Source organism: Phyllostomus discolor, chromosome 13 (genome assembly GCF_004126475.2).
Source record: "Phyllostomus discolor isolate MPI-MPIP mPhyDis1 chromosome 13, mPhyDis1.pri.v3, whole genome shotgun sequence".
Classification (NCBI taxonomy): domain Eukaryota; kingdom Metazoa; phylum Chordata; class Mammalia; order Chiroptera; family Phyllostomidae; genus Phyllostomus; species Phyllostomus discolor.
In genome coordinates this window covers 4,168,645-4,196,337 of record NC_040915.2, presented here as the reverse complement: position 1 = coordinate 4,196,337, position 27,693 = coordinate 4,168,645, and the positions used below count along the sequence as shown (strand labels likewise).

At 49.2% G+C, this 27,693-nt stretch overlaps 1 protein-coding gene across 7 annotated transcripts in view; it reads left to right on the top strand.

Moving 5' to 3' along the window:
* The window catches only part of COL23A1 (collagen type XXIII alpha 1 chain), a 291,034-nt gene that overhangs the window by 6,908 nt on the left and 256,433 nt on the right, over nucleotides 1-27,693 (top strand). For all 7 annotated transcript variants that reach the window (XM_036014916.1, XM_036014914.1, XM_036014917.1 and 4 more), the window contains exon 2: nucleotides 13,440-13,506. In XM_036014916.1, coding sequence (XP_035870809.1) covers nucleotides 13,440-13,506 — 67 coding nt within the window. The remainder of the gene's footprint in view (nucleotides 1-13,439; nucleotides 13,507-27,693) is intronic.

The following is a 27,693-nucleotide window of genomic DNA, read 5'->3' as shown; positions in this document are numbered from 1 at the left end:
TTTCTCATGGTTGTTTGTTAAAAAGCAAACATTTGCCCTGGCTGGTGTGGCTCAGTGGATTGAGTGCCAGCCTGTGAACCAAAGGGTCACCAGTTTGATTCCCAGTCAGGGCACATGCCTGGGTTGTGGGCCAGGTCCCCAGTGGGGGTCATGTGAGAGGCAACCACACATTGATGTTTCTCTCCCTATCTCCCTCCCTTCATGTCTCTCTAAAGATAAATAAATAAAATCTTTTTAAAAAAAAAAGCAGATGGACTCACTTGGGCAGCAGAGAGTGAGCTCTGAGCACTGGGACCCGCTGTCCTTTCCTTCCAGGTCCCCGCTGGGCGTTGGTATAATCCTTCACTTTCCGAGAAACTTTCTCCTTCACCCCAGACTTCTGCAGGTTTCTCTCCTTTCTCTGCTCCAAGCCCCACCAGGAGGCCTTGCTAGATGTTGGTGAGAGAGAGGTCTTTCAGGTCTGCTCTTCGCAGGGCAGGTGCAGACCCTCCCTCCGTGCCCGGTGACATGCTCAGCAGCGCTCAGCTGCTGCCGCGGAGGAGCCATGACCACCTGCTTTACCAAGTGTTGGGGAGTAGCATGCCAACTCGGCAGCCCTCCCGCATCCTCCTTTAAAAACAAAACAAAACAACCAAGATGTATGTTGATTTAGCATGATTAGGTTATTGACCACCCTAAAACAAGGACTATTTAGCCCTGAGCAGCATGTTATCCACAGACAGATTTACGCTCCCCTAACCGTCCTGCACAGCGAATGCCTTTCACCCCTGCCCATGTGTGTTCCCACCCGGCATCAGACACAGCTCAGTGCTGCAGTGTCTGTGGTCACGTTCACGACCGCAGAGCATCCCACGACCACAGAGCATGCGTCAGCCGGCTCTGCCTCCTCCACCAGCGCTGCTGCTGGGCCGCCTCCTCATTGCCGTCGGCACAGGTTAGCTGGCCATTTGTGGGCAAGGTCTCTTCCGTTGTCCTTCGGGACGCAGAGCCACTGCCTGTGGAGGAACGTGTTCCGGGCTTTGTTTTTTGTTTTGAGTCTGGAACGTCCACGTTTGTCCGTGACACACACTTGAGTCCTCCCGTCCTGTCCTGAAGCTGCCACCCCGTTGTGAAGTCCTGCTTCAAGCACAGGATGAGCAGAGTGGAGTCAATCCATCGTGCGGTGGAAATTTTATTTCAGTTGGATTTGTTGTTGTTTGAGCAGAAAGCAGCTGATAATCAAGAAAGCCTTAAAGTAAGATTTGGAAAAACTCAAGATGTCACCTTGGAATTAGGCTCCTGCGTTGCTTTGGTGCGGAAGCCTGTCCTGAGCGGCGCGCGGCAGTGCCGCGCCCTGCACGCCCTCGGTCCCCACCGGCTTCCAGCCCCAAGAACACATGTGACTCGGAACCTTCTCCAGAGGCCACACACAACTCCAGCTCCCTCTCTGTTCGGTTTTCTCCATGTGTAGGATTGGGATTAATCTTTAATTGTTGACACAGGCCCTCAGAAGACATCCCTTCACCACATCTGGAAACATATTTTAGGACTAAGCACGAACCACTAGGAGAAAAAATAAGTTTGCAGCTGCCATTTGAAAGAAAGGCACGTCAATGCACTCCTAGAGGATTAGGGGGACCCTCCCTTGTGCCTGCCCTGGGCAAAAGGGTTTCCTTACGTTCCCTCCTATTTCTTAACAGCCCCCAACTCAGCCCCCCACTCCCTGTGAGGTGGCCTCCCTTCCCAGAGCAGGGCAGTGATTAGGCCCAGGTGGCAGCGTAAGCCCGAACCTGGGTAACCTGAGTCCTCATCCCCAGCCCTTTCCACAGCCTCCCTGTGACCTGCCCCCTCCCCTGGCCCCAGGGAAGCAACCACTTAGCTTGCAGCAGGAGCAGCAGCTTTTTCTGCCTATGTGACATCCTCAGCTGGTGGCAAGACTATAGCTCTAAGCAGACCTGGGTTCACCTCCCAGCTCTACCATTTCCCAGCTGTGTGATTTTGGGTAAATGGCTGGTTTTCCAAACCTCAGTTTACCCATCTGTTTGATGGGCATGATCATTCTGGCCCTTAGGTTTCTGTGGGAATGAAACACATTGTATCTGAAGTGCTTCAGCACGTCTTACTCGCCCTGACTATGGCTGGCCTTCTGAGAATGCTTTGTGTGTCCGGATCCAGGGCAATGTCCATGTTAGCCAATTGGAGAGGAAGGCCTGTGGGTACGGGGCTGGCCTTAAGGTCCTCCTGACCCTGGACTCTGCCTGCCTTTTAAGGCTGTGCGCAAGTAAAAAGGTGTGAATGCATGTGCTGCCTCCGAGTCCACGACGGAGAAATGGGACTTGGTGGGTGAGGAAAAGCAGAGACTGAATCAGCCTCACGGCCCCGTTTTCTCAGTCTCTCCTTTGCGCAGATGGAGCTTTGCCATTTAAATTTTAAAAATCTCACTTTACAACCAACATAAAAATCTTATTATTCATGAAAATTATATGGTCTTTTCACTGTGAAAGAACATCAAATACCTAGTATATTTGCTTTGATCGGTAGGTTTGTCCATTCTTGTGGTTTTCAGCATGGCACAGACTTCCCCAAGTGGTCGCGAGTAGCCTGGCGAACTGGCGATCTCCCACACATGCGCTTCAGTTCACACTGGAAATGAGAAAATTTTCATTTTCTGATGTAACCACAGAACTCGTGGGGGGGTAAAGTGCTTTCAAATGGGTAATGTCAACTTCTAAAACTGCATTTGCTTCCAACTTCGAGTTGTGAAACGAATCACAAAGCAATTAGAATGAATTCTGGTGCTTTAGAAGACAGTCTCAATAAAATGCACTCGACTTAGGGCCTCTGAGCAGGCTCGTCGCACACGAAGAGCAGCCCGTCCGTTTGTTCAGCTGTGCCTTGCCATGTGGCGGGCGGGCTGTCATCGTGGCTGCACCTCGTTTCCAGACCCAGGTGGTGGTGCGGATGGAGGACAGTCACGTGGCAGTGGGACTCAAGTGTGTGTGTGTGTTCTTCAAGTGTATACATGTGAGATCGATGTGCGTGCATGTGCACACACATGTGTGTGTTGACACATGAGAGTGGGTGCATGTGCATGTGCACATGTGTGGGTCTGAGTGTATGTGTGGGCGTGTACGTGTGTGCATACGCACTGAAGGGTGCAGACCACTGAAGGGTGAGCTCTGAGCTCATGGCCTTCCCGCAGGAGCTGTCACCCCCAAGTCCTTCGAGAAGCCCTGGGGCTGAGAGGCTTCTCCCCCAGGGTCCACACAGCTCGAGCCATGGGCTGTAGAGTCGGACGACCTTGGGCTGAGCTGCCTCTCACTAGCTGGCTTGGCCTAATTAGTTAGGAAGTTGGCTTTTCCAAGCCCCAACTTCCTCCTCTGGAAAAAAGGTGCTGCTTCACTTCACTTCTCTGAGAATGAAGGGAGGAGCCCTTCCCAGGACTGCCCCGACCATGACAATGAGGGATTGTCAGTCCCCTTCTTGCACGGTGGCTGCCAGGACGGTCAGCACCCAGCGCCAGGGGTCTTCTCCGAGCACAGCTCCGCCTCCTCCTTCCCGCCCCTGTGAGGACGCTTTCACCTAGGCTTGGCTTTGAATGCCCTGAGCTGGGAAAAGATGCCTCATTGCTCAGCCTGCAGGACCTGCTGGTGGACTTTTCTCTGGCCCCCTTTTTTTTTAATTAAAAAGATTCTTCTAATCCTTACCTGAGGATATGTTTATTGACTTGAGAGAGAAAGGAAGGGAGAGAGAAAGAGAGAGAGAAACATCAATGTGAGAGAGAAACATCAATCAGTTGCCTCCTGTACACACCCCAACTGGAGATCAAACCCTCATTCTAGGTGTGTGCCCTGACCAGGATTCAAACCTGTGACTTTTGGTGTATGTGACAATGTTCCAACCAACTGAGCCCCCTGGCCAGGGCCGGGGGCACTTCTTGAAATAGTTACTTCTTTGACTGAGTCCAGCCACCCCAAGCCCCAGGCCAGTCACATTCTCTGGTGTCTCCCTCCCCTGGCCCATCAACCCTCAGAGCCTCCCTGGCCGATGAGGTGAAACTCCCCTCTCAGCCCAGCATCCAAATCCTCCAGGTCCTTTCCACCTGCTCTCACTTTATTCCCCTCGGGGCCCATGTGGACTCTGAAGGAGGTAAGTGAGGGTGGGGTAGGGTGTCTGCTCAGGCTGCCGTAACCAGTACCACACTCTGAGTGGCTTAAACAACACACATTTCTTTCCTCACAGTGCTGGAGGCTGGAAGTCTGAGACCAAGGTGTCAGCAGAGTAGGCGTCTCCTGAGGCCCCCTCCTTGGCCTGCAGATGGCCGTCTTTGCCCTGTGTCTCCATGTGGCCTTTTCTCTGCGTATGAGTCTCCTAGTCCCTCTTACAACAATGCCACTCACACTGGACATTGATAATATCTTCATTTTTCTTAACTGCTACTTCCAAGACCCCATCTTCAAATATAGTCATGTTTTTAAGGACTGGGGGTTAGGACTCTAACACATGAATTTAGGGGGACATTGTTCAGCCCACACCACCTAATCAGACGTGACACAGGAGGGGGACTCCAGACTCTGTGGATGGGATGGAGTGGGCAGCAGGTGGAACTCGGTGTGGGTTTTTGAGTAGGCCGTTGTGGCGGCTGGGCCCTGGAGAAGACGGGCTGTGGTGTGGAGGAGGCTTGGAGGCCATGCACTGGGGCAGCCTCAGGCCTCTCTTCAACGGGTCAGGAGGCATCTTGGGAGCCATCCATTCCCCTACAGGGCGGGTTTGATGGGCAGTGAAGTGTATTTGAAAAATAATGAATGGGAACACACATTGAGGATTACTGAAGAATTGCATTGTGTTTGCAGACCAACCCTTTCAAAACACGCTAATGTTTTTTGGGACTGAGCAAGGAACACTAAGGAAATGTTTGCCAATGTGGTTCAGGAGAGAGTGACTCTGTTGTGCCAATGGGCGTCTCTGATTAAACCCACATTCTTTAGAGAAAAGTTTCTGAGCTCCTGCCAAGCGCTTGGGCGGGACTAGGTGTTCTTACCCACCCGCCTGAAGCGGGTACCTGACTGCAGGAGGTTTGCCTGCCCCCCAGGTGGAACCTGAAGCTTAGCGTGGTGAGCTGATACCTTCTGAGCCCCGGACACGTGTGGCCTGGGAGTTTTTGTTATTTGGCTTCTCTAGGTATACTTGGCTTACAATTAACTTCACATATTTAACGTGTATGATTGGATGTGTTTTGACGTGTGTACACCTGAGAGACCGCCTCCGCAACCAAGACAGTGAGCATGTTCATGCCCCTTAAACGTTTCCTCCTGCCCCTTCAAATTCTCTCCTCCATCCCTCCCCACCTGCCACCAGGTGCTACTGATTTCTGCCACAATGGATTAGTTCTCGTTTTCAGGGTTTTTATATGAATGGAACTATCCATTCGTTTTTTGTGGGGAGAGGGGTCTGGTTTCCTTCACTCAGTATAATTATTGACAGTTTCTTTGATGCTTTTGCATGTGTAATTAGTTCATTCTTTTTTTTTAAAGATTGTATTTATTTATTTTTAGAGAGGGAAGGGAGGGAGATAGAGAGAGAGAGAGAAACATCAATGTGCAGTTGCTGGGGGTCATGGCCTGCAACCCAGGAATGTACCCTGGCTGGGAATCGAACCTGGGACACTTTGGTTCACAGCCCGCACTCAATCCACTGAGCTACGCCAGCCAGGGCTCATTCTTTTTAATTGCCAAGTATTATTATAAGGATATCCCATAATTTGTTTACTCATATATACCTGTTAATGGACATTTGAGTTGTTTTCAGTTTTTGGTTGTTAAAAACAAAGCTGCTATGAACATTCATGTACAAGTCTCTATATGGGAACTGCTTTCATTTCTCTTGGAGTAGAATGATCAGTCATCTGATAGGTGCATGATTAACTTTTTAAGAAACCACCAAATTGTTGTTCAAAGCCATTGCATTGTTTTACATTCCCACCAGCAGTATGTGAAAGTTCATTTGTCCACACACCTTTTTTCTCTGTCTGCTTTTAGGATTTTCCCTTTATCACTGGTTTTAGGCAATTTAATTCATGACAGACCTTGGTGTGGTTTTCTTCATGTTTATTGTGCTTGAGCTTCATTGAGATTCTTGGATCTGTGGGTTTATAGTTTTCATCAAGTTTTGAAACATTTTTTAGCCATTACTTCTTTGAATATTTTTTTCTATTCTTCCTTGAGGACTATAATCACACATATATTGGGACACTTGAAATCCCAAGTTTACTAATGTTATTCTCTTTCTTTTCTTAAAAAACATTTTTCCCCTGTGTGTTCATTTTGGATAATTTCTATAGCGGACTTCCAGTTTACTAATCTTGTCTTTGGCAGTGTCTAAACTGCCATTAATTCTCTCTACCACATTTTAAAATCTCAGACATAATAGTTTTCATCTCTAGAATTTCAATTCAGATCATTTAATATTTTTGATAGCTCTACTTGACTTTCTGAACATATGCAGCACAGTTACAACCATCATTTTAAGGTTTTGTGTGCTAATTTTAACATCTGTGGCAGTTGTGGGTCACTTCCAATTAATCAATTTTTCTGCTCATTATGAAACCTTTTTTCCTGTTGGTAACTTGTTATTGTATGCCAGACATGAGCTGTATCTCATTGGGTGTTAGATATATTTGTATTCTACCAACATTCACAGGCTTTGTTGTGTCACAGTTAAGTTACTGGGAAATAGTTTGATTCCTTTGGATCTTGTTTTTAAGATCCATTAGGCAGGACCAGAGGTGTGTGTAACCTAGGGTTGGTTATCTAACACTGACGTGTGACCCTTCCTGGTGTCTAAATCCACTCAGTGTTTGAACAGGCGATCAGAAGAGTCCCATGCCCCAGTCCCATGTGAGGTTGGGCACTGTTCCCTCTAATCCTTGCGTGGTTCTTGTCTTGGTGTCAGGCCATTTCCTCACACACGTGCTGTCAGTGCTCTGCGGAATTCCCTGAGGGCCCTCACAGAGCTCCGTGGTTCTTGGTGTACAGCTCTCACCGCTCAGGTCCACTGCTCTGCAAACTCGAACTGCCTGTGATGCCTGGACTCCTCTTCCACCCCTCAAGTCCAGAAGGCTGCCAGGTATTTCCTCACCTTGTGCTGCAGCCTGGATACTTGTCCCAACCTATCAGATGCAGAGTTCAAAACACTGGTGGCCAGAATGCTTAAAGAACTCATTAAATTTGGCAAAAGCATAAGGGAAGAAATGAAGGCTCCACTAAGGGAAATAAAGAAAAATCCACAGGAAACCAACAGTGAAGAGAAGGAAGCTGGGATTCAAATCAGTGATTTGGAACATAAGGAAAAAAATCAACATTCAACTAGAGCAAAATGAAGAAACAAGAATTCAAAAAATGAGAGTTTAAGAAGACTCTGGGACATCTCCAAAACGGCCAACATCTGAATCATGGGGGTGCAAGAAGGAGAAAAGGAAGAGCAAGCAATTAAAAACTTATTTGGAAAAATAATGAAAGAAAACTTCCCTAATTTGGCAAAGGAAATAGACATACAAGTCCAGGAAGTTCAGAGAGTCCCATAGAAGTTATCTATTGAAGTTTCCTCTTGGTGATGTGCAGTCCTATAGCTTGTGACAGGTGCCTAGTGCCCTATCTGCACCTTCCCAACCCCACACAGCAGTTTCATAACAGTCACAGCTCCTCCATGTGTCTCGTACTTCCTCATGTTCCCCCAGCCTTTCACAACTGCTGACCTGATTTCTGCCCTTTTGGTTTTGTATGGCCTAGCTTTTATATGATTAAATTTATTGGGATGACATTGGTTTATAAGATAAAGGTTTCAAGTGTATATTTCTAGAATACATGAACTGAGTATTTCTTTTTAAAATATATTTTATTGATTATGCTAATACAGTTGTCCCATTTTCTCCCCTTTATTCCCCTCCGCCCTGCACACCCCTCCCATCTGCATTCCTCCCCTTTAGTCATGTCCATGGATCGTACATATAAGTTCCTTGGCTTCTCCATTTCCTATACTATTCTTAACCTCCCCCTGTCTGCTTTGTACCTACCAATTATGCTTCTTATTCCCCTGCACCTTTTCCCCCATTCTCTCCCTCCCTCACCCCACTAATAACCCTCCATGTGATCTCCATTTCTGTGATTCTGTTCCTGTTCTAGTTGTTTGCTTAGTTCATTTTTGTTACTTTTTTTTAGGTTCGGTTGTTAATAGTTGTGAGTTTGTTGTCATTTTACTGTTCATATTCTTGATATTCTTCTTTTTCTTAGATAAGTCCCTTTAACATTTCTTATAGTAAGGGCTTGGTGATGATGAACTCCTTTAACTTGACCTTATCTGGGAAGCACTTTATCTGCCCTTCCATTCTAAGTGAAAGCTTTGCTGGACTGAGTAATCTTGGATGTAGGTCCTTGCCTTTCATGACTTTGAATACTTCTTCCCAGTAAGGTTTGCCTGCAAAGTCTCTTTTGAGAAATCAGCTGACAGGCTTATGGGAACTCCTTCGTAGGTAACTCTCTCATTTTCTCTGGCTGCTCTTAAGATTCTCTCCTTATCTTTAATCTTGGGTAATGTACTTATGAAGTGCCTTGGCGTGTGCTTCCTTGGGTCCAACTTCTTTGTAAACTGTGTATTTCATTGTGTGGCCACCATGCAAAGTCAAATCGTCTTTCAGCTTTTGATAACATCCTTTTTTTTTTAGACATGAAAATTGTGTATAAGCAAAGGTTGTTTTGTGTATAAGCGAAGGAAAATTGTGTATAAGCTTTGTGATTGGAGTTCGTCAACACCAGGATGCCTTCTCTAAGTCTCAGTTTTCTCATCTGTAAATGGGTATAAAGGCAGTCCTGGCACCGCAGCAGTTATCAGTAGGACTAAATGAGATGGCAGCCGCTGGCAGAGCACCTGGCACACCCTCGGTAGTCAGTGACCTTGATAATAACGCTTTATATCTGCTGTCCTCTTCACCACCACCATCACCATCACTGTGGTGCCGCAGAAGAAAAAAGAATGCTCAGGAAGTGCTGCCCTCTTGGCGGCTGGCGGCCGTGGGATGCGGCCAGCCGGTCGACCGGAGGGAGCAGATGGGGCACGTGGCTGTGTGCAGAGGGCTTCGTTCTCCCCCGGCCCCTCCTCTGGCACCCCCGCTGCCGATTAGCAGAGGTGAGCCTGGGGTGGGGTCTGAGGAGACACAATGGTCTGTCCAGCGTTCAAAAACTGTCCTCAGCAGGAAGGTGGCAGGGCTTCACTTTGGCTCTTCTACTTCTGGGATTTTTTAATTTTTTTTCCTGAGAAGATGGTATCACAACACAGAAAGAACTTTTAAATAAGTAAATCATCATAATTCCAACACCGAGTGAGTGCATGTTCTCCTGTTGCTGCCACTCCAGGCCTGACTTGTACACAGCTGTAGGCGGTTTATTTATCACAGCAGCAATGCTCTTCCTTGTCTTCACTACGCTGTTTCACGACGACGTGACAGTCTCACCGAGGGGACGTGCCACCTTTCCTGCTGCGTGAGGCACAGCTCCTCGTGAATATCACTTTATTTTGCTTCTGCTGATTTGTTTCCTTGGGGGTATATTCCCTAAAGTAGGAATTTTCTGTCAAAGGATAGGAATGCCTTTGTGGCTTCATTTGGAGCAGTTTTACAGAAATAAATCATTGCATCCTTTTTTGTACGTTAGTTCACATTTCATCAACGTGGAACCAGGCGAGGGTGTGACTGAACATCCGGGGACGCGCTGCAGACGGGCGCCCCAGCAGCTCGCTAGCGCGTTTATCATCTGCCCGTGGATTGCCCTTTCGGAAACCATGATTTGCCCTGATTAATTTTCTCTCTGCTCTCGCCACCCCTCCCCCCAGACTGCAAGTCTCCCTCCTCTTCCTCCTCCTCCTACTCAACACTTCTGGAGGGAATGTTCCCCGTGTTTTCTCAGAAACTCATCTTTTGTTGACTTTCGGAGTCAGGACTTGTTTGCGTATGTGAAACCAGGGCCACGTTGTCTGCAGATGCCAGGGGCCCTGACAGATAATGGAATGTAAAACATCAAGAGGCTTTTCACCCTGGCCCGGTGGCCCAGTGGCCCAGTGGCCGGGTTAGTTGGAGCGCTGTCTAGTACCCGGAAAGGTTTCGGGTTTGATTCCAGTCAGGGCGCATACCTCGGTTGTGGGTTCGATCCCTGGGAGGCAACTAATCGATGTTTCTGTTTCTCTCTCTCTCTCCCTGCCCCCAGCCCCCATGCCCGCACACCCCATCTCTCTAAAATCAATGAACAAATCCTCAGGTGAGGATAAATAAATAAATAGTGGAGATGTTGCCCTGGCCAGTGCGGATCAGTTGGTTGGGATGGTTCGATTCCCGGTCGGGCACACACCTGGGGGGTGGGCTGCACCCCAGGCCCGGGGCAGACAGGAGGCAGCCCATCCCTGCTGCTCTGTTGCATCGATGTTTCTCTCTCTCCCCCTTCTCTCTCTAAAAGCAATGAAAGAATGTCCTCAGTGAGGATTTTGTTTTAAAGTTGAGGCTTTTAAGTCATTTCTCACAAAGTTAAACACAAAAGGATATTTTCATAGACTACAAAAGAACGTGGGAATAAAGAATGTGGGATTGCATTTCTAGTTCAAACATTTCCTTCTGTGAGCATAGTAGGGGCAGTTCCAAGTCCACGGAGGGTCAGGACCAGGAGGTGGGGCGGGTAGAGGGTTAGGGGACGAAACCCCACAGTCACCCTCCAGTTAGGAAAGATGAATGCGTGCGAGGGTCAGAGTAAGTGCAGAACAAAACTCGATCCCCATAACTTAAGATCCCCCTGCTAGCATCCACAGTTTTGTTTTGCCCTCTCATCAACAGTTTCCTGTTTAGCTTTTTATTTAAAAATAAGCATAGCTTGAAAGTGGTTATGTTTCCTATCAGTATATGATATGGCCCCCTTCCAAGTTAGGGGAACGGCCCAGGTGAGATAGCAGCAGTTAAAGGCCAGGTGTAGCTCTGGCCTGGTGGCTAGGTTGAAGCATCCTCGCCTAACTGAAAGGTCGCCAGTTCGATTCCCGCAGGGCGCATGCCTAGGTTACAGGTTCACCCCGGCTTGGGGCACATGTGGGAGGCAGCTGATCCACGTTTCTCTCTCCCATGGATGTTCTCTCTCTCTGAAAGGCAATGGAAAAGTCAATGAGGATGGAAAAAAAGCTAGCTTTTTTTTTAGCATTAAATTCTTTTGTTTAAAACCAGGGTGGGGGGGTGGTCAGTGTGACTTTTCGTCAGTCTATCAATGATAAAAACAGATGAGAGCTCCACCAACAAATTGACTTAAACTAGAAGGCTGGGTTCCTTTTCCAGGTAAATTTTGCAGCTGCAATGGGGAAAGTGAGTTCCGAGGTCCCGAGCTTTGGGGGGTGGGGGGGGCACTGGGTGGTGTCTGCTGCTGCCTGGGGCGGAGCTAACTGCCCCCTCTTGCGCCCCTCTCCCCCAACCTGATGGGAGCCCTGAGGAAGCTTTGCGAGGTGCGGGAAACTTCTGGGGACTAGGGGATCAGCCTGGGCGGCTGGCACCCTAGCTCTGGGCCGGGTGGGCAGCTCCAGCGCAGAGCAGGGATGCGAGGCAGGTGCGGTACGAATGGGGCTGAGAGCCTGGCGCCCACTGGAGGGCCAGGCGGTGCGGGAGGGTGGACCGGCTGGGGGGTTTACAGGCTGCCCCCCACCCTGCCCATCTCGGCACCGCTTTCGCTCCCCTCCCCCAGGTGTCCTGACCACGCAGTCGCAGGTTCCCTCCCTCAAACCTGGGCTGCAATTCTATCTCTGTCTGCATCAACCTGTTGTTGCCCACCTGGAAAACAAAGGTGACTGGCCAACAGGGATGGCGGCTTTGCGGTGGCTGGAGCTAACCTGGTCGTGTTTTGTCTCAGCCTCCTGGTCCTGGGCCGTCCCGGCCAGAGACAGCACAGGGCGTGGCCGAAGGCCCCATCTTCTGGGACGTTCCAGGCTTGGCCTTAGGAAGCAGGGCGGGGAAAGGTTACGTGTTTACGTGTGAAACTGACGGACCTGTTCTGAACGTCACAGTGCATTTCTCACTAAGGTTAAGTAACACACTTGGGATCTGCTTTGTTTTGCTTTTAGTGAGGTTTTCAGGGTTTTTGTTTGTTCGTTTTTTTCTAGAGAAAGGTTAATATAGAGTCCGGCACAAATAACGCCCCTTTTATTACAAAATCATAAGCATGCAATTATGTAACATAACAATATCACACTCAAGCACACCATATGACATTTTAGGTGAAATGTTTATATTAAAACTATAAATTATTACACCCATATTATTACCCTACCAACCATGCTCAAGCTGGCCTTGCTTCTGTACGCCGCATACTCTCGTCAGGACGCAAGCCTGGGCTGGTTTGGGAGGTCACCTTGATCCCTAAACCTAGACTTGGGATTTAGGACTACTCTCTTCTTCCTCCTCTTCTTCTTCTCCTTTTTCTTCTCTTTGCACCTGTGTCCCCTCAGAGGAAGGGACAATAATTTGGGCCTCAGGGGTCACTCTGAGGGTCTGACCAGGCAGAGATGGTGCTGGACCTGTACTGTGAGTTATAATGGTGGAGCTGTCACTTCGACTTGATATCTGTAGTAATTCTTTTCCCCTCACCCACATCGAGCACAGGGCTGGGCATGTGCAGAGATGCTTGTTGAACTGCATGGAACAAAATTGTCAGGGCCACCCTGGCTGGTGTAGCTCAGTGGATTGAGTGCGGGCCCTGTGAGCCAAAGGATCACGGTTCAATTCCCAGTCAGGGCACATGCCTGGGTTGCAGGCCAGTTCCCAGCAGGGGACGCACGAGAGGCAACCATACATTGATATTTCTCTCCCTCTCTCCTTCCCTTCCCCTCTAAAGTTAAATAAATAAAATCTTTAAAAAACATTGTCAGGGCCAAGCCTCCCCACAGGAAAGAAGAATGGGAGATGTCGTCAGGGTAGGTTGGGCTGGGACAGGGGTCTGAGCTCAGTGCACCCCAACTTCCTGCAGCAGCCGGCTGGGAGGGGCTGCAGGCTGGGGCCAGGCTTGCAGCGGGCAGGCGGGAGGGGTGAGCTGAGTACCAAAGCTGCTGCCAGGGCCCCGCCCACCTGCTCTGCCCTGCCTTCCCGGGGTTCACGCCGGCTGCACCTTCACTGGGGCTTTCCTTGATTTGTGTTCGAAGATGTTGAAACAAAGCAGAAACCTGCCACCTTCTTTTCAGGGATTCCCAAGTAATTGCTGAATGTTTCCTTTTGTTTCTCCTCTCATTCCAAAACTGTGTAGAATGGAATTCTACCCTTTAAAACATGTTAAAAATATCCTCACAACCGTCAATTTATCTTTTCGATAGACTGATTTTTGCTGAGTTTTCCACGTTTGTCCCTCTGTGCCCTCAAGCTCATCCTCATTTTCTCCCCTCTTTTCTTCCTGGTTCAGAAGTTGGAGGGACTCGCCAAGCTCCGGACCGCTCGGGAAGCGCCAGCCGAATGCGTCTGTTCCCAGGGTAAGTGCGCGTTTGATCCTCACCGGCACCTGACTTCTGTGCGCCTGTCTGTCCTACCGTCTGTCTACTCAGAACTGCTGAGGACATGTTCAAGGTTGTCACCGTGGTCTCAGGCTGGCTGTTTTACCTGGTGGCCCATCCTGGGGCCTTTCTTCCCACATCTTCCCTGGAAGGCATGGCACTAGTCAAAGATCCAGCAAGATTAACGGCCTCGGGTTGATGGGGATGGTGGTGTTGGTGGGGGGAGCTGAGGACAGCTAGAGATGGCTTGAAATAAAGGCTCAGATGCTGGGAAGGAGCCAGCCAGCCTGTTGTGAAGGTGGAGAAACAGGCACCAAGTGGCCACAGGGCGCATAGCATTTTGATTTCAGCTCTATTTCAGACTTTGGGGAATGGGGATGATAATGTGTCCAAATCATTTTTTGTTTGTTTGTTTGTTTTCATTTCTTTCAATCTGGGTAGAAGAAGGGAACAGGCAACATGGTCTGAATTATGCAAATAATCCTGACTCTCTGGAAATTGGGTGGTATAGACCAGTGCGGCTGTGCATAGAGCCAGGTGTTGATCCCTAACCCACGTGGCTGGACCCCCGATTCACACCAGGGCTTCCCGTGGTCCTCAGGGATGCTCTGCACAGGTGATGACTGAGAACTGAGGTGTGTGGTTTTAGGGTTCGCATTAGCCGCTCGTAGGGTGGTGTGTACACCAGTGAATTCGTGGAAGGTTGTAACACTTACCAGACTTCTCTCTGTGTTGGACAAGGTGACAGTACACGGGTCACAGCAGCTGAACCCAGTGGCCCTTGTCCTCACGGTCACGCCTGCCAGTAGTCAAGTCACCTGGCATTTCCAATCTCCTTCTCGGGTCCAGAAACCGCTCGCCGATAACCAACATCTCCAGGTTGGGAGCTGCCCAGACAGCTGCAAAGGTGGACCTCCTGCTGCAAGGTCCCTCGGTCCCTGGGGGCCCAGCGGGAGAGGGTTTGATGGTCCGGCTTGAGCTGACTTTCAGTCGTAGCACCTCCAAGGTTGTGATGGGAGGGAAAAGGACGTGACAAGTGAAGGCATCGGTGCTTGTTCAGTAAGTCAGAAGCTGAATTCAAGGGGGAGGAAATCCAGACCCAGAAAATGAATTTTTGGATGATCCACAAAACATATAAAATGAATGTGATTCCTCTTTCTTCCCCTCTCCTTCTGTCTGGGTATCGTATGGATGTAAATTCACATGAATTATGTGGATAAAAGTCTTTTAAACTGGGAGGCACAGTGCGTTCATAAGATGTGAAATCAGTTCTGTGGATGACAGCAGCACTTTGAAATTTTGAACAATCGTAGACTTGAATGCAAACTCTTGGAGGGAAGTTTTGTTTCAGCTGTATCTACGTACAGGCATAGCCTGGGTGGTGATGTGAGCTGGGTTTGTTGCCTTTTGTGGGTGGCTGGTTGGGAGTTTGAAAGATACAGGTGACGGACTGGCAGAGATGAGGAGGCAGGGAGAGGGCCTGGAGCCCTGAGTAAATCCAAGCCAAGTCCAGACCTCGGTCTACCACTTAGCAACTGCAAGTCTCTTCTCCAAAATACAATGACTATGTTATAGGAGTGGGCTCTGGAGACTTTTTTTTGAAGTCACAGAGAAAGAACAGGTCAAAGCTCATCTTCCCTTGGGAGATCCCCAACCACAAAGAGAAGCTCCAAGAGGGTCCCAGGGAAGACCATGGAGGCTGAAAGGCTGGCTGGAACCTGCAGACCCACTGACAAGGGGACAGGGACCTCCCTTGCTCTCTGAAGGGAGCGGCTCTGCTGGTGGTGAGCACTGGGCTGCTGTCGTCAAAGGGCTCGTGCTGCTGTCCAGCCACCCCAGCGTCTGCAGGCCGTGTGCCCAGGCCTCGTGCCTACATGGGCTGTACTTTCTCTCCTGCCGCTTGGAGCTGGAGGACCCACTGGAGCCCTTTGGGCCAGAGCCCTAATTGATGTAAAAGCCCGGAGGCTGATACTTTCTCCAACAGAGGCCTTTTCTCCGACACCAGAAGCCTTGATGCATTCCCTTTCTCCCTGGCTCTGATCTGCCCGCGGGCTCTTGGAGTCCAGACAGAGACCATCCTCTGCGGCGTGGGTCCCCATCTGATTTGAGATGCCCGCAGATCCCCCTGCCTGGCTCCTTCCCACGCCTGGGGGACACTGTAATCTTTTGTCAGATCCTAGGATGCAGCAGACAGATATCGAGGCCAGGGAAGGGGCGGGGGCTCTTCTTGTGTGCTGCCCATTGTGAAGCGGTGCTCAGTGGGAGCCTGGAAGCTGAGGGGAGGGGCTGGCTGCTGCTCCTGCCCCAGTCAATGGAGGGAGGAAGGGAAGGGGGGAGGGCTGGCAGGGCTGGGCCCTGATGTGGTCCTGTGACCTTGGACAAAGGCAGGGCCCTTGAGTCTTGCACCCCTCATCTATAAAATGGTGTAGTGGGTTGAACTGAGTCCCCCTAAATGTATGTCCCAGTCCCAACACCCCCATACTTACAAATGTGGCCTTATCTGCAAATAGGGTCTTTGCAGATATAATTAAGTTAAGGATCTTGAGATAAGATCATCCAGGATTTAGGCTGGGCCCTAAATTCAATGATGAGTGTTCTTATAAGATACAGAAGGGAGAGATTTGAGACACAGACACACAGAGGCCACGGCGCTGGGGAATGGAGGCAGTGGCGATCTGACACGCCCAGGACCTCTGAGGACTGACTGCAGCCCCTCCCACCCCCACCCTGCACCCATGCCCCCTTCCCGGCAGGAGCTGGAGGGGCATGGAAGGGATTCTCCCTCAGAGCCTCCAGAATGAACCTGCCTGAGAACACCCTGATTTTGGGTTCTGGCCTTCGGAACTGGAGAAGATGAATTTCGGTCATCCGAAACCACCCAGTCTGTGGTGATTTGACACAGCAGCCTGAGGAAACTAAAACAAATGGGAATAATAATCGTCCTGAGGACTTTACAAGGTTGCTGAGAGGACTGAAATGTGAGGGACAGAGGAGTTTCCCTGCGTGTGGGCCAGGTGTGAGTGTGGGCCAGGTGTGCAGGCTGCCAGCTGGGGGTCCCCTGACCAGGCTGCTCCCTCTCACACCTGCCCCCAAAGGGTCTTCTCCTCCTTCCACAGAAACTTCCCGGCTTCAGACAGTGCCACTGACCCATGTCCCTTGAGTATTCCAACACCCTCTTATGTTACCTATGTACTTAAATGTTTAAAATTGTGTTTAAAGTTTTTAAATGGTTACTTTTGAGTAGAAAATAATATATGATGTGATAAAAATTCAAGTACTACCGAAAATCACACGTGAGAAACACCCCCCCCCCCCCCCCCGCCAGTCTCCTGCTCCCCTTCCCCAGCGGCATTACCAGTTGGCCGATTCCCTCCAGGGCGACGCTGGCTGACGGGGCTTCCTGAGGTGGTAGAAATGCCCGCCATCCGGTGAGTGGCCGGATTAGCTCCTTGTGGTTATTGAGCCCTTGAAATAGGTCTGAAGCAACTGGCAAAGTGAATTTAGTATTTAATTTTAATTAATTTTAAGTAACCTCATGTAGCTGGTGGCTAGTGTATCAGACAGCCTGATTTCTGAGGTCCTTTATGTACATTTCAGCGGGTAGCTCCCTTCCTGTTTTTATACAAATAGTATCATACGTCGTTGCTTTTTTCAGTTTGCAGTTTCCCTTTGAGATGGCCCGATTCAGTCCAATACCAGAGAGCAGGTGCCGTGGTGTTCGGGCAATAATAGGAGCCCTATTGGGCTGTCAGGCTGGCCTGTGAGGAAGCTGGCTTTCTCTGCAGGGACACTTGGGCTCTTTCTTGCCCTGTGCTCCTGCAGACCATCCTCCGGGGGAGCTGCGGAGGGAACGGGGCCTTCCTCGTGCTCCGTCCTGAGGCCTGCCCTGAGGCATGCGGCAGGGCCTGCGGACGCTGGGCTGGAGGACAGGAGCCCTCAGTGTGTTGGGGGAGCCCGCTCTCGGAGCAGCAATCTGGGAACCTGGAGATGTCGGCACCGCACCCCCTGCTGTGTTATGAACGAATGTGACTCAGGAGTGTCCCAAAGGACCACTCAGGGCTGGCCCCCAGGCGCCTGGATCCACTCTCACAGCCGCCGTGTGCCCCCACCTTGCAGGTGCGGAGACGTGGGCCATTCCGGTGTCAAGATCCTGGCCTCAGCCAACTCTCTTTGTTAGCAGCCTCAGAACACTCATGAATGTTCTCACCATGCTACTGTACCTCAGTAACGCAGAGAAGGGGAATTATTAGCTCATGTAACTGGAAATGAGAAGGTCACAGGCAGAGCCGGATTCCGGTGTGCCAGGCTTTGCGGCTCTCTCTCCATCTCCCAGATCTTCTCCGCATCATTCTCAGACAGCACCTCCTGGGGGCCTGAAGGTGGCCCTCAGCAGCTCCACAGGGAGATCGCACCTTCTCAGCAGCCCTGGCAGACAAAGCACTGTCCCTGTCAAAAGCCCCAGCATTGGGGAATGGAGACATCTTCTGGGCTGGAGAATTGTGTTCTCCCCAAAATTCCTCCATTGAAGTCCTAACCCCCAGCACCTGAGAATGTGGCTGTATAATACAGAGGTAACTGAGTTAGAATGAGTTTGTAAAAGTGGTGCCTAATCCAGTATGACTGGTACCCTTACAAGAAGAGAAGATCAGGACTCAGATGCACACAGTGGCAAGACCACGTGAAGACAAGCCAAGGAGGGAGGCCTCAGAAGGAACCCACCTACTGACACTTGACTTTGGACTTCCAGCCTCCAGAACTGTGAGAAAATTAATGCCTGTTGTGTAAGCCCCAGACGGCGGTGCTCTGTGTGGCAGCCGAGGATGCTACACAGGGACTGCTGCTGCATGGGTGTGGTGCCCGCCCGATGGGGCTGTTGTGAGGACTGTATGAGTCACACGCACAGAGACCATGCAGAGCAGGGCCTGGCACTGCTTCCCAAGAGTCACCCATGGTCACTCTCAAGTCCACACCGTTGCCCCCAGACCGGTGCACACCCACCACGCACAGCCTGCTACCTTCTCCACTGTTGCTGATGTGGGTCAGGGCTGCCAGCACAGTAGGGAGAGGAGGCTTGGAGTTGGCAGTTGGCTGGGATGACTGGAGGGAAGGCACAAAGGCTAGGCAGGCTTATGGGCATGACCTTGTGGGATGTGGGAGGGAAAAGGCTGGTGGCAGAGCCCAGGAGGGAGAGAACTGGAAAGGAAAAGGGACCGTGCAGCTGGGCACTCCTGTCAGATGCTGCCAGCCCCCGAGGCCACGTGCACAGCCCAGGGCTGCCGCCCCTTCACGCCGCGCACACTGGTGTCTCACCAGGCTCGACTACGCTGGAAGTACTCGGGACCTTTCTCCCAGTCAGGTTTCCCGTTGTGCCTTTCCTGTGTCCTTGTGTGACATACCAAAGATGGTGGGTGTGGTTTCCAAATGACGTGTGCTGTGCCCAAGGTGCAGGGCGAGCCTCCAGAAACGAATGAGCAGAGAAATCAGAGTTGAAGCCTCACTGTTCTGGAAGGTGTTTGGAAGCCTGAGCCGAGGAGTTAAAGTCTACCTAGGAGAACACAGAGCACAGCGTGGAAGCGACCCAGACACTATAGCCTGTCGGCAGCCTGTGGGAGGCACTGCCGAGCAGACAGAGGTGGTGGAAGCTGCCGCATTCAGCCCCTTTATTCAGTTGTTGGCTTTGGAAAGAGCTAGTGAAGGGGGGGTGTGTTCCAGTACTCTGAAGAAGGAGGTCGGTTTCCCCTTTCAATTATTTCTTAGATGTAGAATTTTTTTAAGTGATACATTTTTATCACAAACTTCATTTGACTTAAGTTTATGGCAAATATAAATAGCTAAATGGCAGTTAGGCTATACAGACAAGGCCGTGCAAAGATGAAGGACATAGTTGGTGTGTCTGATTTTTGGGGGGAGGCTAGAGTTCCTTGGAGAATGGTCTCAGTTCCTCTCTACCCTGCATCAATGGTTCTCCTTCATTCATTCCCTCAGTTGTTCACTCATCCGTCACTCCCCGCCCTGCTCTGTGCACGCCCGGGGGCAGTGCTGACTCAGGTTGTTAGAGGGGGCCTGTCTGAGGAACTGCAGACCCAGCTTTGGAGAACAGCAGCACGGGCAGAGAACTATAATGTGTTGAGAATGGGAAGAGTTGGAAGAAAAAGTCCTGCAAAGACTAAAAGGAGGGAGAGATCACCTGAGACAGGGGGACCTAGGCAGCAGGAGATGACAGCTGGGCAGGGTTTTGAAGACTGGCTGACATCTTCGCTAGCGGGAGTGGGGAACTCATCCCACGAGGTCGGGCTCCTGTACAGAGGCGGAGGGGAGATGCGGGAGCGGCCAGCAGCTCTGTTTGGTGGGAAGGTGGCAGTGGGAAGTGAACATGGGGCTTGGTTACGAAAGGGAGAGGTTTTTTTCTGGGGGGCCCAGCTGAAGGAGTGTGGGCAGAGGTCCGATTTTGGAGGAGGACTCCAGAAACAGCTTGGAGAGCTGCCTGGACTGCTGGTTTGGTCCAGGAGAGCAGCGCACTGAGGGGGTGCTCAGGGCAGGGACAGTCTTGTCTTGTCCCCTGCCACACCCTCAGACCTAGAACAGTGCCGGGCGCATGAAGGAAGGATGATGACTGTCTGCTGAATGACTTCACCGGAGGAGAGGTCACGAGACTGTGAATGAGGGCCATGAGGGTTGATGGCAGGGAGCAGCTGCAACAGGCCCTGGACCATGTGGTGGACAGAAGTCTCCCACAGGATGGATGGGCGCGGGAGTGGACAGAGTGCCTGGAGCTGCAAGCCTGGGGCGGGGGTTGGGGGGTGATGCCCCAAACAGACACAGGAAATCTCCAAACAGGGACTTGGCAGGCAAGACGGTAAGCGTGGTTTTGGACAGTGGCCTTTGGAACCACTTTCTAAACCCACTGATGAATGGAAGAAAATAATTAGAAGTCTTCTCTTAAGCCATCGTCTAGCCATTCGGAATCTATTAATTATAAAGTGTACCATGTTCTGTAAATAAGAGTCTCAAGGTTTAACTATGTACTGACTGACCACTGGGATTTGGGGATTTTCTTGTGACCACCAGAGGGAGCCCACTATATTCATTACATTCTATGGAATTCTAGCAGGAATTGAAGAGGATAATTAATATTTTTAAAATTTACTAGAAAGCACACAGAAGTTCAAATCAAGGGCAGTGGAACACAAAATTCAATGTAAATAACAAAGACATAGTTAATATTCATGAGATAAAAAGTGTTCTTGCAATAGAATGAGGAAAAGCCAAATATTTTTGTGGAAGAATGTGCAAAGGGTATGGACATAGGGAGTCCCCAACAGCAAATTCCAAGCGGTGACATTCCCCTTCGGCGAACACTGACAGAGCGCCCGCTCCGCGCCAGGCACCGCTCTGGGCACTTTAAAGGATGGTCCGCATCACAGATAATTGCAGCAATGCCCAGTAAATTGAAATATTGGTTTTCGGCAATCAGATTGATAAAGTTTAAATTATTTCAGTCTTTCTAGAGGGAAGTTTGGCATCTGAACAAAAATTTGAAAAGCACAAACTTCCAGCATGTCCACTCCTAGGTTTGTTTGTGTGTGTGTTTGTTTGTTTTAGAGAGATGAAGCAGTGGGGTCGGGGGAGAGAAACATTGATTTGTGGTATTATGCACTCATCGGTTGATTCATGTATGTGTCCTGACGGGATTGAACCTGCACCCTTGGCGGGTGGGAGCAATGCTCTAACCGACTGAGCTACCCGGCCAGGGGTCCACTCCTAGTTTCTTTAAGTCATCTCACAATTGTGCAAAGGTGCTTGCACATGGGTATTTATTGGAGCATCATTTCTAGTAGCAAAAACTTTGGAAAGAACACACAGAGAACGTTATAGGGGAAAGATGGCCACAGCCTTTCAACAATGGGGAGAAAACCCATTATTTTGCTTTGATTTTAAAGCAAAATAATGTCACTGTGTGAACTGTGTGTGACTGCATTATAAGTGCCCATTTTTTTTCTTTTTTTCATTTTCTGAATTTGCTTTCAATGAGCATGCATTACCAGCATATTCCAGAACAACAAGTAAAACAACTAAAAGATATTCACCTGAAAAACAGATGGTTTCCGTTTCTGGCCCTGCACTGGCCGGCCACAGGCCTGCCCGGGTGTGTTCCTGGATCACGCCCCTGCACTGCCCGCCGCCTGGACTGTGCTAGTCTCCCGGGGACAGCCCCCTCGGACTCCATGTCCACCGTCCGTCCCCTCAGCAGGATACCTGACTCTCACAGGTGTTCCAAACATGTTTGTATTTAGTAAACTCTGTCTCCAAAGGACCTTTTAGAGCTGAGAGGTGGGAGTAATGGGAAGCAGGTCTCGGGGGTGCAGACAGGGTCCTCCAGGAGAGGGTTAAAGGGGTGCTGGTGTTCAGAGCTTCTTTAGGAAGGGAGGTCGGGGGCTTCTGTGGGGAGCGGACACTGACACTGGGGTCTGTGTGGTGAGAAGCCAGGCATGTGAACCCACTCCAGTGCCCCCAGGACAGCAAGTTGGCTCTCAGGCTGCCAGGAGGGTGGGGTGTCATCTGGGAGGGGAGAGGGGTCAATGTCTAGAGCCAGCGGGTAGGGGGACGTGAGGAGACAGTGTGGCAGAGGTGGGTCCCGGCCTTCTTGGCTATGGAAGAGCGTGTATTTCATCCAAAAAGCAGTGGGAGATTATTGCTGTGTTGAAAATAAGGAGGTAACGTGGTCCAGTTTATGGGACCATCAAAGCTCTGGCTGATGCAGTATGGAGAGTGGACTTGCAGAAGTGCCTGAGAAGAAGTCAGGGCGTCAGTGAGGGGGTTCCTGCGACTGTCCAGGCCAGAAGTCACTGGCGCTTTGGCCAAGGGTGTGGTGGTGGAGGCTGTGGAAAGGCATGGGAGAAGTAGATACATATTTTAATGTTGCATTGGTAGGACTTGGAGCAGGACTGGTAGGAAGGAATGAGGGAGAGAGAAGACAACTCTCAATTTTTGGAGGACACCCAGATTTTTTATTTGGGCAACTATCTGGTGCCATTTACTCTAATGGGGGTGGAGAAGAGGGTGAGGAGTTTGTCCTGACCTGCTCATTGTGATATGACTCCATGACGTCTGAGAGGAGGCACCCAGGCAGCTCCTGGATTAAATGACACAATAGCAGTGGAGGTGGCCTGGCCCAGAGCGGACTCTCGTGACTGTGTGTTGACCCTGAACACACGTATGTCGGGGGGTCGTCAAGACAGCAGTGGGCTGTGGCGTTTGCCTCCTGGGGCCTGGCAGACCTCTGTTCTTTACTGTATTAGTCAGGGTTCTCCAGGAAAGTAGAACCAGTATCATATATAGATTATGTATCATCTTTATAAAGATACATATGTCTTTATATATCTATTTATCTTTATCAAGATATTATATATAAAAAGTGATTTATTTTAAGCCATTGGTTCATGTGACTATGGAAACTGGCAAGTCCAAAATCTTCGGGGTGAGTCAGCTAGCTGGAGACCCCAGCCAGCCGGCTTCCGGTCTGAGTCCAAAGGGCACAGGGCGTGGGCTGCGGAACTGGAAGGGCTGACGCTGCAGAGCAAGTCCGGGGCAGGCTGCCAGGGGTCCCTCCCTCTTTGGGAATTCTCTTTGTTCTCTTCAGGCCTTCAGCTGAGCAGATGAAGCCCCCCAACCCTCTGGCAGACACTCTGCTGTACTCCAAACCCACCTATCTGAATGTCAGTCTCATCCCAGAAATCCTCACAGAAACATCCAGAATAGTGTTTGACCACTTACCTGGGCACCAGGGCTCAGTTGACAAATGAAATTAGTTATCACACTTACCTTCCTGTTACTCCTCTCAGGGGTCTCTCCTCCTTCCCCCTCATCTCTCTCCAGCCCCTTAGCTCTTTTATCCTGTCTTTCACACGCTGACTGAGTCCTCCCTCCACCGTCCCACCACCACTGCCTTCTTCAGACCCTCGTCACCCTTCGTCCCTTCCACGCCTCGGGGCAAAGTGATGTCCCTGCTAAAAGCCCCCGTGGTTCTCCGTGGCCTTCGGCATCCAGTGCGCACTCTGTGTATCGACATTCCTCAGCCTAATTCCTGCTTTCCCCTTGACCCATTTCTCAAACCATGCCACCTTCCTAGTGCAGGGGTGTCCAACCTTTTGGTGTCTCTGGGTGTCTTCTGGAAGAAGAGTTGTCTTGGGCCACATGTTAAACACACAAACACTAACAAAAGCTAATGAGCAAAAAAAAAAAAAAGGTCCGTGCATAATTTTCGTGATATCTGCCATCACAGATAAACAAAAAAGTCCTCACATAATAACCCTAATTATGCAATGCCCTCTCGATAACCTTTAAAAATCACTGAGCAGGTCCCAAGTTTGTGATCACTAATATAGAAAATGTGCACATCTAAGTACTAACATGTCGTAGATTTTTAAAAATATTTTCATTATAGAAGTGAAAGAAAAGAGGGCAACGTAAAACCAGTGGGATGTTTGACATTGTATCTGAGAAACTAGAGCATCAATATCTGGTTTGATAGAAGTCGCTGCAGTTCTCAGTGAGTTCTCAAGGTGCTCTTCAGGTGCTTTGGTTCCAATGTTACTCTTAATGTGTTTCATTCCTGAAAAGAGTGGCTCGCAAATGCAGGTGCTGCCGTATGGTGATGACATGAATAAGGTGTGATGTGAAGCCAGGGGTGTTTGTCTCCGGGAAGACAGGACCTATATAAGTCCAGTAAAGAGACACGATCCAGTTTTTCTTTAAGTTAAATGTTAGATTGTAGCTCTATGCCATTTGAAAATTGGCAAGTCACATATCTATGTTGACTGAAAATGGAGTCCCAAATACAGCAAAATATTATTTTCCCCGAAATCTCAAAATCTGTTTTCACATTCTTGTATCAAGTTGAAAAGCAAGGCTGCATGCCCTTCGCTGCTCACAGGACTGTGTTTGGCCAGTGGGTTGAAGCGCATAGGATTGTTTGCCTTGATCTGAGCTTGCTGTAATTTCAGTTTCATTTGGAACTCGGTTATGGTTTGAAACATAGTATTGATAAGCTGGTTTTCACCTTGAAGATGCATGTTTAACTCATTTAAATGAGTGGTTAAATCCACTAAAAATGCTAAATCTGTAAGCCAGTTTTCACTGTTAAGTTCCGGTGGCACAAATTTGTTTCTCGATACCACAAATGACTTGATAACATGTCACAAATCATAAAATCTTTCCATCATTTGGCCTTCACGTAGCCATCTTACTTCCAAAAAAGTAAATGATTTTGCTATAGTCAGCATCAAATACTTTTAGGGAGTTCCTGGAATTGGTGATGATCAATCCCTTGACTCTTATGAAATTCATGGTCTTGATGATGATTTGCATGATATTATGCATTTTTTAAAGATTTTATTTATTTATTTATTTAGAGAGGGAAGGGAAGGAGAAAGAGAGAGAGAGAGAGAAACATCAATGTGCGGTTGCTGGGGGTCATGACCTGCAACCCAGGCATGTACCCTGACTGGGGATCGAACCTGCAACACTTTGGTTCACAGCCCGAGTTCAATCCACTAAGCTACGCCAGCCAGGGTTGATATTATGCATTTTTAAAGCTTTTGTGCATAAATTTCCTTGATGTACCCTGCAATGACACTTCATCAAAGGTGAGTTTTGAGTGGCAATCGCATCATCTTCTCTGACTTGTACAAGTCCCTCTCTTTTCCCTACCATCGCCGGGGCATCCCAGTAACTGTACCAGATGTGTTGACCATGGACATAGAAAATCACTTTAACATATTTTTTACTGCTTTGTATAAATCTCTTGATTTAGTTGTGCCTTTTAATAGCACTAAAGAAGCCACTTCTTTGGTGACATCATATTCGTCGTCAATACTTCTATTAAAAATGGCAGTTTGGGCCCTATCTGTAACATCAGTGCCATCATCCATCACCAAAGCATAAAATTTAAAAATAGCATCTTTTACAATTTCTTCAATTCACCTGGCTATAGTCTGGTGAGACAAACTGATTTTAGAAATATCTCCCTTTGTTTCAGGGCAAATTATATCTGCCATGCATTCTATACATGGCTTAATACACTCATCATCAGTAAACGGCTTTGACTTCTTTGCTATTAAGTATGCTACTGTGTAACTAACTTTTGCATTGGAATCCTCCTGAATTGTAACTTTTTGAAAAAAATTTTGTTGAGAAGACAGACTTTTTTCCAGTTCCACTCTTTTGTCCTTACAACACAATCCTTCATATGCACTGAACTTGGCAGAATGTTTTTGCATATAATGCCTTTCCAAATCATAGTCTTTGAAAATTTGCACAAATTCCCTACAAGTTAAGCAGAGTGCCTTACTATTTGCCTCAACAAAAAAGTAGTCATCTGTCCACTTTTCATTGAACAATCTTCCTTCATCCATAATTTTTCTTTTTGGGGGTTCATTTTCCTTTTGAGACATTGTAGCAGCCATGCTGGGATTAAAAAATAATAACAGAAAAGGGGCTTGATTTACTTTTATTATGAAAAATAATTGATAGGAAAATAGAAAGTGAGGGTTAGGCCCTTCCACAGCCCTGTCTTTGCTGCCGATGCAGGGCAAGGCAGGGGGCCGACGGTAAAGCGTGGCAGGTGATGTGTGAAGCGCCGCCAAGGTGTGGAAGTACCTTTAATAATCAAGTAGGAATTCTTACCTGACTTCTAAATAACATAAAGGCCTAACGTTGCAGTGGGAGATTGAAATATTATTGATAATCGCTGCCTCACTAAGTCACCACGAGCACATGTAACATCTGATGGTGTGAATTCTACTGTCTATGCTTGGGAGAGAACACAATGGAAGACACATACCACTGTAAAACTGAAGCCACGCATGTGTACAAATAGCAAGAGCACACGTATGTTTATTTTACATGACATTACAACATGTAATCAGAAAAAAAGTCTCATAATGTTTTAAGCAAATTTACAATTTTGTGTTGGGCCGCATCCACAGCCGTCCTGGGCGGCCCGCAGGCTGTGGGCTGGACACCCCTCCTGCCCTAGTGGGTGGCTTTCTCAGCTGTCCACTCCGAACCCCTATGTCCTTCCTTGGCTTGAAATGTCTTTCCCTTTCTGGCTTTGTTTTGCTCCAAAATATTTTATTAGTAAAAGTTATATATTAAAAAGGAGATTGAAGAAAAGTTACCTCTTACACTGAATAACATATTGAAAGCATGTGTATGCTTATGACTTCTAATTTCTCTACAATATTAACCAGCCATCATGGAGTAAAGAGAGGTAGAAATAGTAAACATAATCCTATCATTTGGGGGGTAGATTTCAAGTACAAAAAGCATTGTTCTAATTTTTAAGTGCAAAGAAAGGTCATAATAAAATATACTTTCAAATTACAGATAAAAATCCGTACACCCAGGCTACTTTTAAGGTCTTTCCATGGGCGTAGCACTGTGTGGAGAGAGAAGAGGAGCTGGAGAGAGAGGAACCGTCATCTCAGGCGTCACAGGCCCGGCCTGTTTCAGCTGGGAGGACCCCGTCCTCTTCCTCAAGGGGAAAGTGTCAGTCGGGTTGAAGAGGGCCTCGGCCATCGCCAGGGAAACACAGCACTCCTCGTCTGTGCCATGTTTGCCTGCTGGCACCATGCTGAAGGAATGGGGGGGAACCACAGCAACCACCTGAGCTGCAGACCTAGGGCCCGAGGCATCCACTCTGCTCCTGTCCTGCCGATGAGAGTTGGACAAGTCTCCCAGCTCCGCCGTGGTGACATGCCAAAGACCCAGGCCACACTGTGCTGGTGCTGGCATTCCCAGCCACGGCCTTTAGGGGAGGTTTCGGGCTGTAGATGCAGTGAGGAGTCTCCTTTTCCCACAAAACTGGCCCCGTCCTGCAGCTGCTGTTCTGACGCCCAGGCTGTCATTCACGGCTGCACAGGTGGGCTCTGAGCCAGATCAAGTGGGGTTGATTGACGCACTCAGGCAGGGTGACCCCCGTAGATCACAGCCACTCATGCAGGAGGACTGGCAGCGGCTGTGATTATCCTGTCACTGGGGCACTTCTCTGGGGCCTCGAGCTCACCACCGTGTCTGAGGGCAGGGAGGCCCGCCCAGGCGGGTCTCGGCGCTGTGCCCCCCACCACAGAGTAGCCAGGCCTCCTCTCCTGGCTTTGTATTAGAAGA